Source organism: Podarcis filfolensis (genome assembly GCF_964270895.1).
Source record: "Podarcis filfolensis genome assembly, chromosome: 2".
NCBI lineage: Eukaryota > Metazoa > Chordata > Lepidosauria > Squamata > Lacertidae > Podarcis > Podarcis filfolensis.
Window position 1 is genome coordinate 74,942,695 of NC_139605.1, and position 12,264 is coordinate 74,954,958.

Below are 12,264 nucleotides of genomic sequence, written 5' to 3' on the forward strand. Positions count from 1 at the left end.
AACGTTACAGATACAACAGTCAAGCATGCTATTGTGGCTGCTGGATCGATAGGAGACATGAAGCCTGAATTCTCATTATATAAGCACCATCAAGCCGCATCGCATTGATGACAAATCATTAACCCAAATGGTATGTGCTGCTGTTTTAAGTCCTGCCATTACAGGGCAAAGGCCAGTAGCGTCTGCAGGAATCAGTGTCTAGGTGCAGAATCAAAGCAGGAAAAATTGACTGAGTTGTTTAATTGCACTAAAGCTGAATACCTTCAATGTCTAAAATACATCCAGTTTCTCTTTAATTATTTGTTGAGTATAAAAGACTGTTGCAATTACTGAGGCAAAAAATAATCACAAGAGTACAAGTACTTTGGCTCTGTCTGGAAGTTTAGCGAATTTAATTGTGGTATCCCCTGCCCCATTATCCATGGCTATGGCATCTTGCTGTCCTTGTGATAATTGTGTTAAAGTTGTTTTTAGAAATGGTTTAACAATGAAGTATTATGTGTAGGGTTTATCACCTTGAGATATGTTTTAATCTTAACACCTTTGATCCTTCCAGTATTTGGAATGTCTATTAACATATTAATGATCCTTACTAAATCTTCTTATATGAAGCTACTGTGATAATTGCATTTGCTGAGTAGGTGTGATATACTCACCAATCTCTCTGTTAGCTTTTTCCATCCATGTAACTTTTGAGTATGTGGGGAATGTTTTGGAATGATTTCCTTAGAGGCGCAATCATGAAATTGCTCTTGTGTACAGGGCTGATTCCAGGTTTGACGATGCCCTTTATGGGCCCATCCAATTGCAAATGAATTTGGGGGAAAATCAAATGTTTTGAAATGCACTGGAGCAGCACTGTGTTGGGCGCTCTGAGATATTGCAGGGATTTTGACATGGTAGCTCTTAACTGACAGGACAGGAATAAGTGCTGGGGAGCCTTGTGGCAGGTGCTGATGCCGACCCTGCTTCATGTGAATATTGCAGGAAGAACAAGTGACCAGCAGGAAGTAGGACCTGACAATATCTTAAGATTTCCACATAGGCCAGTGGTCCAGCATCCTGTTCTCACAGTGGCCAACCAGATGTATTCTAGCTGTGTACAGTTGTACCTCGGGTTAAGTACTTAATTCGTTCTGGAGGTCCATTCTTAACCTGAAACTGTTCTTAACCTGAAGCAACACTTTAGCTAATGGGGCCTCCCGCTGCTGCCGCGCCGCTGCTGCACGATTTCTGTTCTCATCCTGAAGCAAAGTTCTTAACCCGAGGTACTATTTCTGGGTTAGAGGAGTCTGTAACCTGAGGCGTATGTAACCTGAAGTGTATGTAACCCGAAGTACCACTGTATTAGTACGTGTTGTAGCTGCAATCATAATATGCTCTGGCATGATGAATGAATCCACACTTCTTAACAAAGCTTCTTTCTGCTGCATTTAGCAGTCTACATTCCTTTTAGTGCCTGGAGTAATATCCTCAATGTGTACCATTTACAAAATAGACCCATCTGTATCTGACAGTTCCTATGCATTTGGATGCTCTGACAGTGTGGATAATCAGGCTCCTGTGAGCATCCCAACCTATGGCTGCAGGGCACTAATGTTCAGTGTTGCACAGTGTTCTGAATAGGGCTGCAGTTACCCAGCTTTGAAAGTTTCAGTAGCAAGAGTTATAAATCCTGCAAAGGAGAGAACCTCTTATAGTTGTACTGAATAAAATCAAGATGTTTATCTTCTACAATGGGAGAATGTAGAAGGATGGGTAGCAAATAGGAGTTGGAGCTTCAAAATACCAACAGTAAGTAAAATGTATTCTAATAGGAGTCTACACTGGAAGAGAGAGATAACATTGAATGCTGAAACCTTTTGTTATAAGATTTGAGATAAAGCCATCCTTGTGTGTGGTGTTGACTCTGGAGATGAATATATTTTCATCCAGGACACCTTGAGCCTGGAAGCCACTGGCATGCTGATGCATTCAACTTTATTTTAAATTGTTATTGCGATGCTGGGATATAAGCAGCATGAAAGAGCTGTCGGTGTCTGAGCCAGGTATAGCCTGGAAGCCTAAGAAAGAGAATGCTGGAATGGTCTGTGGGGCAAACCACAACAAACCAGAAGCCAAGGCTTAGCACAGATCCGTAACATAATTATTTTTTTAAAAAAATAATTTTTATTAACAGGCCAATCACATCACATTATTCAAATCACATTGGTTCCGAATTATACAGCCAAATTTTAAATTTTTTTGAGGGTACCCATACATCAAGCTCCGCACGATTCCAAAATTCCGGATAAATCCAGACATCACTCGATCCGTAACATAATTATTCACACACGCAAAGAATCCTGGAACTTAATTTGCTAAGAGTGCTGGGTATTATAGCTCTGTTATGAGGAAACTACAGCTGCCATGATTCTTTGGGAGAAGTCATGTAACTTTAAATGTGTGCTGTGGATCTTCCCTTGGTAGATTTAGCAAGCAGTAGTGCAGGTATGAGCTGAACTTAAGAGTCAAGTCAGTATCAGAGACTGTGAACCAATCTGCATTTTAGGAACTGCCTTTGGCATGACAATTTCTCCCAGGTGTATTGTGGGCTCTTTTATATAGAGCTGACCAAACTGGTGGCAGAGTTTGCTTGGAAACAGAAAAGATGCATATCTTTAGAATAAGGCTGTTCTTGTGGCTCTCCAGCTGGAAGCTGAAGTGCTGAAATTCAGATGCCAACAATTCAAAACCCTCACCCCACCATAGCTTGACAATTTAATGTGCTTAATATTTTGTTTTCATATTTGTCATGGGTTGCTTATTAGTAATACATTGTTTTAAAAAACTGAGAGAAGAACAAAAGTGTGCAACTCAATTAATAACCTGCCTCTACAATTTTGACAGACGCCATTGTTGCTTTAGTTGGGAAAATAGCAAGTATAAATTGGATTGCCAAGGCACAGCTGCAAGCTCTGCCCTGTACCTTTGAAATCCACTACCACCATGCATGGAGAGATCCTGGTCATATTTCCCCTGTGCCACCCTACCTTCTTCTTCTTTGGCTATCACTCATAGCCGAGTACAATTGTCTTCCATAGACACAGTTTTAATAATGAGTCCATAAGTGACTGTGGAGGCCAATTCTGGACCCACACGTCCTTCCACAGTGGAGACATTGGTTTCTGGGCGGGAGTTGATCATGGTGTGGATTTGCCAAGCGTGCCTTCCTCTTAGCACATTTCTCCCTTGCGTCCTAGTTTGAGTGTCTTCAAAGCCCATGACACCTTTGGTAAAGTCTGTTCTCCAACTGGAGCGCTTGCAGGCCACTGTTTCCCAGTTGCTACCCTACCTACAGTAACAGGACTCTGGGTATGCCACACCGAGGGCTAGTGTGAGGAGTAAAGGTGGATCTATGTCTTCCTTCTCTCGCAATGTATCACAGCCATAGCATATCTCTTTAGGTCTTCCAAAACAGAGTCATTGTTTTGAAGGATAATGAAAAACAATGACCTTGCTGCTTAAGGTTGCACCGGGTGTCCACAATTTGGTTTCAGTGTAATTGTCAGTCCTGTGACATTGTATTTCTGACTTGAGTATGCATGCTAAGTAACTTAAATTAAATATTGTTTCAGCAAATTAAATATCTGTGCTGTTTCATATGCATGACTGTTTCCTATTTCAATATGCTTTGCCCAACCAGCTTGCATAATGAATTAATTTTTGCATTGTGCAGTTTGGGAGCATTGGCATATAATAGGAATATAATGTCCTTATGGGTCGCTGAAGCCCATTGGCAACAATTTCCCAGGTGTTCCATTAATGCTTCTCTCACAGATGAGATGCAGGCAGCTATGCTTGCTCCCTGTGGCTTGCCTGCATCCATATTTGACAGTTGCTAGTCATCTCTATTTTGCTTTCCCAGTTCACAAAATCCTTCAGGGTGGGTTGTAATTCTTCTGTCATCTTCTTTTTCCTTTCCTAAGGAAGCCCTGCTGCCTCAGGCCAAAGGCCTATCTAGTCCATCATCATCTCACTGTGGCCAACTGGATAACTCTGGAAATCCCACAAGCAGGTCATAGGAGCAAAAGCCCTCTCTCACTGGTGTACCTGGCTCTGATTCTGGATGTATTATGTAGCTATCATGACTGATAGCTTTTTATAGTCTTAGTGTTCATGAATTTTCTTTAAGAGCGTAACAGAATGTTCTTCCAATCACTGAAGTGTAAGAATAGCTATGATGGTATGAGATGAAGCATGAAGCACTTCTGTCAGCAGAAACATTGACTCCTTATCAGGTATCACATTTGCATTTTCCTGGACTGGCAATAATGGTAGTAACCCTTATTCAATGTCTGCTACCTTGAATCGAATTTTTTAATTAGCAAGAAGTCTTTGCTGATAAATTAAAACTTTATCTGTTTTCAGGATTTCTAGTCTGATTGCATCTGAATGCTTTTTAGCCACCAGCATAGCCACTGGATGGTATAAAATCTATCCTTGCTTTCCTCCACATGGCCTTTCATTTGAGTAACAGTTATATTTGTTTTTCATTATTCATGGCATTCACGTCTTAGTATCTCAGAGGTCTTAGCACAAAATTTGTACAATGTTAGTTTAGTACCATGAGAATCTGGAGAATGAGAATCAAAGATAGATTGATCACTGTTAGGTGAAGAGCTTCATACAGTGTTTCAGACAAAGTGGGGACCTCTTAGGTGCTCAGATTTTCTTTCTACTGCTTGTCCAATTTGGTTGGCTTCAGGACATCAAAGGGATAACCTTTCTGTCTAACATGCAAGATCAATATTTGTTCATGTTGAATGTTAGAAACCTGTTCAGGCTTTCCCTCTGTTCCTACTGTTCTCCTCTGTAATAAAGAGACGCACCAACCAACCTTATGTTCAAGCCGCTTAATTAGATAAAGGAAGGTATTATTTGTGTAGTAGTTACATCAGATGTCATGCCACCTGGAAAATCTGTTGGGGTTGCAAATATTGAACCATTATCATAGCATGATAGGTAATGTTTGACTTTTCAAATACCCTTGGATTTTCCATGGCAGTCGCTCTTGAATGAGGAAGACAGGTCAAGCTGCTCTTCCCAGCATTATCAGGTGCCACCATGATTAAGCTTGAGAACCTTGTGAGTTGGACTGGAGTTCTGGGCGCAACCCAGGGCCTGATGGTCAGAGGAGGAGCTAAAGGTAATTCCAACTGAGATATGCATGCCACAGCCCTTAACACTCCTGGTCTAGGAAGTCATACAACATTAGAGGGCCAACCCAGGGTTACTGACTGATCCACAGCTCCCAAATCTGCTGCCTTTCTTAAATCTGGCCATTCTGTCACGAATGGAGGCCACCAAGCCTCCTCTGCACCAGCAGCCTGTCTGATTTCTACCTGTCAGCTGATCAAGAAACTGTCTCCTCTTTGGCCTGAACCCCACTGATAAGACCCTCCTCCCCACAAAAAGTGATATCCAAAAGGCCATGGAATAATGGCGTGGATTTCTATGCAGAGGAAGATTTGCATAGTACTAACCTGGCCATTTCATAGTAGCAGTCACTGGTGATGTTATTTTTTAAAATGTCATCATTCAATTGTATGAGTATCTCAGCTTGTAGTAGATGGTTAAGGCATAAACCCTACACAAATCCAGAGTGGAGTCCAGAAGACGGTTGGACTGCATCTTGTGCTGCATCTTCCAGCAAGTCCTGCAGCTAAGCTGATGTCAAATGTCATTTGCTCCTGAAACTGATTCTCTGTGTCTGCTTTCCTTTGGACCACAGTAGCAAGTGAGGCCGAGACGGCGGGGGGCAGGTCTTGTTATCTAGGCAGCCAAGGCCCTCCATATGCACTGCCCAGGCGTGCGCCCCAGGGAGGTCACTTTGGTGCTGCTAGCACAGCAAAAATGACGTGGGAGGCATCAGTGATGAGTTTCCGGTCTCCACAGCCACAGCAAGCGCTGTGATTCTCCAGCAGCTTGACTTCAGCCCTGGAGGTGCACACCATTGTCTCTTGAGACAGGTGACAACAACAAAAAATAGATGGCAGCAGAAGACAAAAGAGACATACAGTTTTTATTAGTCCTAGTGCCCCAGGCAACCAGCTATATTGTGAATGCAGTTTAGTTATTTATTGAGGAACACACAATAGCAATCTGTATCCAGCAACCTCAGGATATAAAAGCCAAGCTTGGGCAATGGGAAGCAATTACTCAATCCAGAACGGGAAGGTATATTCTCCAGCCCAGATTCTTTCAGGTCAGCAGTTTGCCTTGAGAAGTGCAGCAGGCCAAAGGTTGATCAAGTGAAGAGTTTCCTTATCTACTATTTATATCCAGTCTGATTAGTATAGTGTATTCATTTTGCCTACCAATCCCAGACAGGAGCAGTCCATGGTAGCTCTTGACATTCTTTGTGCAAGCCTTGAAGTCTCCATCGCAGAATAGAAACTGTGGGCAGGGAGGGAGGGAGAAAGACTAGAATGAGAGAGATAGTTTTAGTGTTGCTGTATGATTTAGTGCAGGTGGGGTGTCAAAGAGAACAACACTTTGAGAACTTTTGTTTTCTCGCTGGAATTGTTAACATCAATAAGGAACAGTAATCAGAAAGCAACAAAGACTGTGTTCAGTAAGGCTTTGCTACAAGATAATTTTCTGATGAGGGAACACAAAATGACTCATTAGTTATTCCACAGCTGCAGAAAAAATTGGAGCGAAGTGGTGTTAAATGTTTCCTTTTCAGGATCCCAAAGGTCAGAAATGGCATCCTAGTTGCAGAGCTGTGGCTGGCCTGTAGAACAAATTCTGTCACTGCCCAGTGCATGTTGTTGGGGGGAGCATCTTGGTGGTTCGTCTTCCTGATTTAATGTGGTAGTTCATCCTGTTAAACAAATTGGGAGCTGAAGAGATTGGTGATGTCTGGAAAGTCAGTTCAAGAAGATTCACACTGATTCTCTGTTTTCTTCCTTAATGACCTTTGTCTCTCTGAATATTTAAAGGTTCCCTCCCCCCCAGAAAGAAACTTACTATTCAATACTATGGAGCACTATCACAATGCAGCATCTCATAGGACTAGGTTACCTGAAGAAACTATTTTCAGGAACTTGCTTTTCCCGTCCTACAGAACACAAACTGTTTTGCTTCATTCAAAGTCTATTTTTAAATATCTGGTGGACTATGCCTGTATTCAGTCTACGACCTTTTCTACTTCTGAGCCTTTTCTGACGTAGCAGAGCTCTTGACAATGTACATACACGCCCCCCCCCAATCAAAAAGCTGGCAAATGCTTTCAGCAATTGCTTTCAGCAGCTGCTTTTACAATGAGACAGTTGCGTAATTTCACATAAAGGGCTCATCCATTTTCATTCTCATCTCTCAAGCTGTTACGAAAGCTGCTTACAAACAGAGTGCTACCAAGTGTCTTTTGGTTCCTTCCCTGAGAGTTTTCTGAAAAGAAATTTGGGCAGATTCTTGATGATGTGCTATTTTTAATGTATGTATTTGTGGTCTGTTTTTAAATAAATATAACAGCAACATAAAATAACAAGAAAAAAATACCAACCCACTCCCAAATAGCAACCCCCACTAATACTAGTTACTTCATTAAATTGTGAACATTGATTTTATAATTTTCCCAATCTATGGGGTGTGCCTTGCACTTTATTGCACCACTACGTGATGAAAAGGCTCAATTTTCCAGCAAAGTGATTGTAAAACTTTCTACCCTCTTTTGCTAATATCATTTTTAAATGACCATCTTCCGCAACCACGATATATTTAGTTGTGCCCAAGGATATAAATTCATTTCTAACTTTATGTAATCATTTCCTGTGGTTATATTTTGATAAGTTACTCGTATTTTGCATTATCCATATGCCCAGATATTTGACTGCAGAACATTTCTGGGGGAAATTATATTTCTTCTTCTATGTATGTGTCTTGGGTGAAACAGGCAACTTATTGAATTGCATACCTCTGTTGATAATTTTGATAGTCTTGGGTTGGCATAGTTAAAGCAGTTAGTTTCTGTAGAGTGAACCGTGCAGGTGTAAAATCTGTCCATCTTTATTCCAATAGGTCAGTTTGGATCTGCCATTAGACAAAATGTGAGTTGCCTAAAACACTCCTCCAAGTACATGAAAACAGAGGTGCATTTTTTTGCAGTGTTGTGAAACCTCTGTCCTATGCAACACTTTATTACAACTAAATACCACTACATTTAAGTGACTTCTTATATAGGGGAGTGTCACCCAAAGAAGGAATTAAGAGAGAAAACAGAGGTGAAAAGGGGACATCCTGGTAGTTCTTGCTACATCTTTCCCTCATTTAAAAGGCTCAACTTCTACAGAAGCAATTATGGGATTTATCTTGTATTTTTTAAACAAGAAAGCAGCCCACACATTGTGTGAGCAATATACCCATATCTGCTTTGTAGCTCCTCACATATCTCCCTTGCCTTAAATATCTTTTATGGGCTTCTGTTGCAGACAGGACTCTGTACAAGATGGGTAAGTTTCTGACCTCATCCTCTGTTTCTCTTTTATCCTCCTACATTAATACAGTTGCCTCTAACTTCAAATGAGGGACGGAGTCTAATCTATATGCCATCAGACTACATAATTGTGGGAGATAGAATGCCATAGATAGACTACAGAATTGTGGGAGATAGAATGCTGCATATTAGGCAGTTTATTGTAACTTGCCATCATGTGGTGTCTATTGTCAAAATGAGTTCAACGCTTTTCTTGTCTGCTGCAGTTTCGCACACCACAGAATAATGTGTATCTCTGCTCTGTTGCTTCAGAAATCACCCACTGGCATTCCTTAATCTGAACACATTATCAAAAATATCACAGATTAGTATTTATTTTTAGAGCTTATTTGTTTGACACTAGGGTTTGCTGAAGCAGCTCAGTTGGTCAGTTTTCCTCACCTCCGCATGCTGACCTCATAAAATTTAAAACCAAAAATAATATTAAAACAGCTTAAAAAATGAAACACCATTAACAGCAGAAATGCCAGACGTGATGAGAATTCAAAAGAATTTCCTTTTGTCTTTACCAGTGTGTTTTTGACTGAGTCCTTATCATGTCTTAAATTGGAAGTGATTTTTGATTTCGTATTTAATTACTTAGAGCTAGCGTAACTTGATCAAGTGAAAGGAAAGGACTGGGTGGGGATATGAAGGGCACACACCGTGTCCCTCTCCTATTCTTTGTAATGAGCTAGAATGGAATGCATGTGCCATCACTAAAATAAGCGGGGGGGGGGGGAAGCAAACAGCTTTGGTTCACCTCCATGAAAGTCTCTGTACATGTGAACACTTTCCCTGTACACAAAAGAATTGAGGCTGTAGCTCAGTGGTGGAGCACATTTTTGTATGCAAAAGGTCCCAGGTTCAATCGCTGGAATCTCAAAGTAAGGATGGAAAAGACTTTCTTCTGAAACCCTGCAGGAGGTACAGCAATTTGTGTAGATTTGGGGGGGATGAATGTGTGGCCTTCAAAATCTTCTTGGATTCCAGTTTCCATCAGCCCCAGGCAGCATGGTCAGGGATGCAGGCAGTTAGAGGCCAGCATCTGGAGAACTACACTACTGGTGTAGACCATACTGAGCTAGATCGACTAAAGACCATGAATCCTATTTGAAAAATATCCATCAATTATCTTAAAGGTGGGTTCCAGGTATCCAGAAGCAACTGCATGGTATGGATTTCATTCATTGTTGTGCTTAGGTAATGTGAACAATTACACTGGAGCATTATTATATCTCTTAAATAACCTTACCATATCACCCAAAAGCAAATCCAAATTAGGGCTCAGATATGGAGGTTGGTGATGATAGTCAGACATGAGCTCCAACAAAAGACAAAATATACAAGCATTATTTGAATGACGTAAGGTGTTAACAGTAATGAACCAGATGGCACATTGTATTAAATAACATTATTAATGTTTCTGTTCTAAGGTAGATGCATTGGCACGGTGCTGGCAGTACTCACATCTTTCACATTGCTTAGGCATGTTTAATTAGGAATTTAATTGATGGGTAACGGTGATAATTTGTGTTTTCTTTCCTTTCTTCCCTTGTCCCACTGTGTCTGTCCTTCCCTCCCTCCTGCACTAAAAGTGGCTGTTCCACTATCTCCAAGTTCCTCCTGCTGTTCTGCAATAGACCAGTTCCTGTCTAACCCTGAACATATTCTGTAAGTCTTTTATTTTATTACATGTTTCTCTGTTCATGTGTGTCCGTGTGTGTGTGTGTGTGTGTGTGTGTGTGTGTGTATTCATTTTAATGGACGTCCTAGAACTTCCTCTTGTTCAATGGCTAGTTCAATAGTTACAGGACTGAGAAGCCCTAAACAAGGGGCACTACAGTGACCACTCCAAGCCCCCCCATTGGTCCCCAACAATTTTATTAGGGGGGCAATGGATTGCGAGATGGGGCTTCAGTGGCAGGCATGGGCCTGGGTCCTGAGGCATTTCTGGAGAAATGCTAGAATGGGGAAATGAAGGTGGTGGTGGCAGCTGCCTCACCTGGCACTTTTCTTCAGAATGCTGGTCCCTAAACAGTGGGGGTGTTAAGAAAGTTAATAGAAAGGGAGGCTCAGTGCAAGGAATTTGCAGTTGATTATAAAGTGTGCCATTTTCTTGTAGCCCAAAGGACAGGTGGCACATTTTATACTGAGTGTTCTGAGCTAGCTATTATTGTTGCCAAGTACAGAAGCACCCCCGGGTGCAAGTAGATAAATAGGGACCGCTTACCAGCGGGAAGGTAAACGGCGTTCCGTGTGCTGCGCTGGCTCACCAGATGCAGCTTGTCACGCTGGCCACGTGACCCGGAAGTGTCTGCGGACAGTGCTGGCTCCCGGCCTCTAGAGTGAGATGAGCGCACAACCCTAGAGTCTGTCAAGACTGGCCCGTAGGGGCAGGGGTACCTTTACCTTACAGTGATAGGGATCAAATATTGTTGCGCATGGTGATCTAAAGAAGATTTTAAAAGAATTTTATCACAAAGCAGAACAAATGGTTAGGACACCACAGAATGTCATCCTTCCCTTAATATCTTGCTTGTCAACCCATGTCTTAGGGAATGGACCTGGTAGTTAAGACTCACAAGATATTATTTAAATGTTGCTGCCAGAAGTAGTGCCTGCCTTATATTTAGAAAAAAATACTGTACTGTATTCTTCATTCTGAATCTAAAATGCAGAGTGTGGAATACATGCCCCCCCCCAAATGCTTGCCTGCTTATATTATGAACTCCCCCTTTTTTTGTTAAGAATCCTAAACCTCAGTATTTCAAGAAGGGAATTACTGAAAAAAATATTTTGGAAGGAAGTAAATCATGGGACTACTCTGATTTTGTCCTCAGTTTTGCATATTTCTCCTAGACAAGGCTTCAAGGAGTTCCCTGAACCCATTTGCACTTACCTCCTGATGAGTTCCCACCTACTTTATTAGTCTTGACTTTACAAACAAGGACTGAAGCATAACAAAAGGCTACAAGAAGGTCCAGGAATTCTGAGCTCAAGATAATGCAAGTGAGCACAGAATCTAAGTCTGATAAAATGACTAAGGGTCATGTACATGGGCAAAAATGTTCATTGGCAAATATCAACCCAGCTGCTTGTAGAAGAAAGCTATTTTTATTTGAATCTGATGTTTAAGAAACTCTTAACAGCCCATGCTGTGTGACAAAGAGCACTTAAATAAAAAGTTTACTGAAAAAAGACGAACTCATTAAGGAGGAAGATGGAAAGCACTTAACAGACATTCTCAATACAGGATTTCCTATTATGGGGTCAACTTTGCCCACATAATACCTTGGGTGTTTTTAAAGCAACATTTTCTCAGGCTGGAGGAAACTGTCCAAAATGACTCAAGAGGGAAAGCTATCTCTAAGCAAGCAGGGAAATGCACTATTATTTCTTTTCATCCCAAGCTGCCACTATACTGTATCTGCATGTCTCAGTTTGTAGTTTAAATGTTACTGTTTTCAGAGGCTTTGAAGATAAGCTACAAAAAATTATGGTACCTTACACCCATTGAGCAGTGCATGTTAAAATAAATTATGGAAAAATGCAAAATTCATTCATTTTTTTGTGCAAAAGATCCATGCAGAGCTAAGTGGGCAGTGAGTAAGTGTCTTCTTTATGGTTTCTTTCTGAAACCATAAACAATAGTTTTTGAAGCTATCTGATGATGGCTTGAACTCATGATTTGAACACCAGTTAAAAGCAGCAAAATCCCAGAGGTACCCAACGTGATCTCTGAC

General features: G+C 41.2%; 1 protein-coding gene across 5 annotated transcripts in view; it reads left to right on the top strand.

Moving 5' to 3' along the window:
- Positions 1 to 12,264, top strand: part of HTR4 (5-hydroxytryptamine receptor 4) — a 169,888-nt gene that overhangs the window by 122,562 nt on the left and 35,062 nt on the right. Inside the window, exon 7 of one of the 5 annotated variants that reach the window (XM_083597356.1) lies at positions 10,117 to 10,192. The exons of the other annotated variants lie outside the window; for them this stretch is intronic. Coding sequence (XP_083453482.1) covers positions 10,117 to 10,177 — 61 coding nt within the window. The 3' untranslated portion in view covers positions 10,178 to 10,192. The remainder of the gene's footprint in view (positions 1 to 10,116; positions 10,193 to 12,264) is intronic. 5 annotated transcript variants of the gene reach the window in all.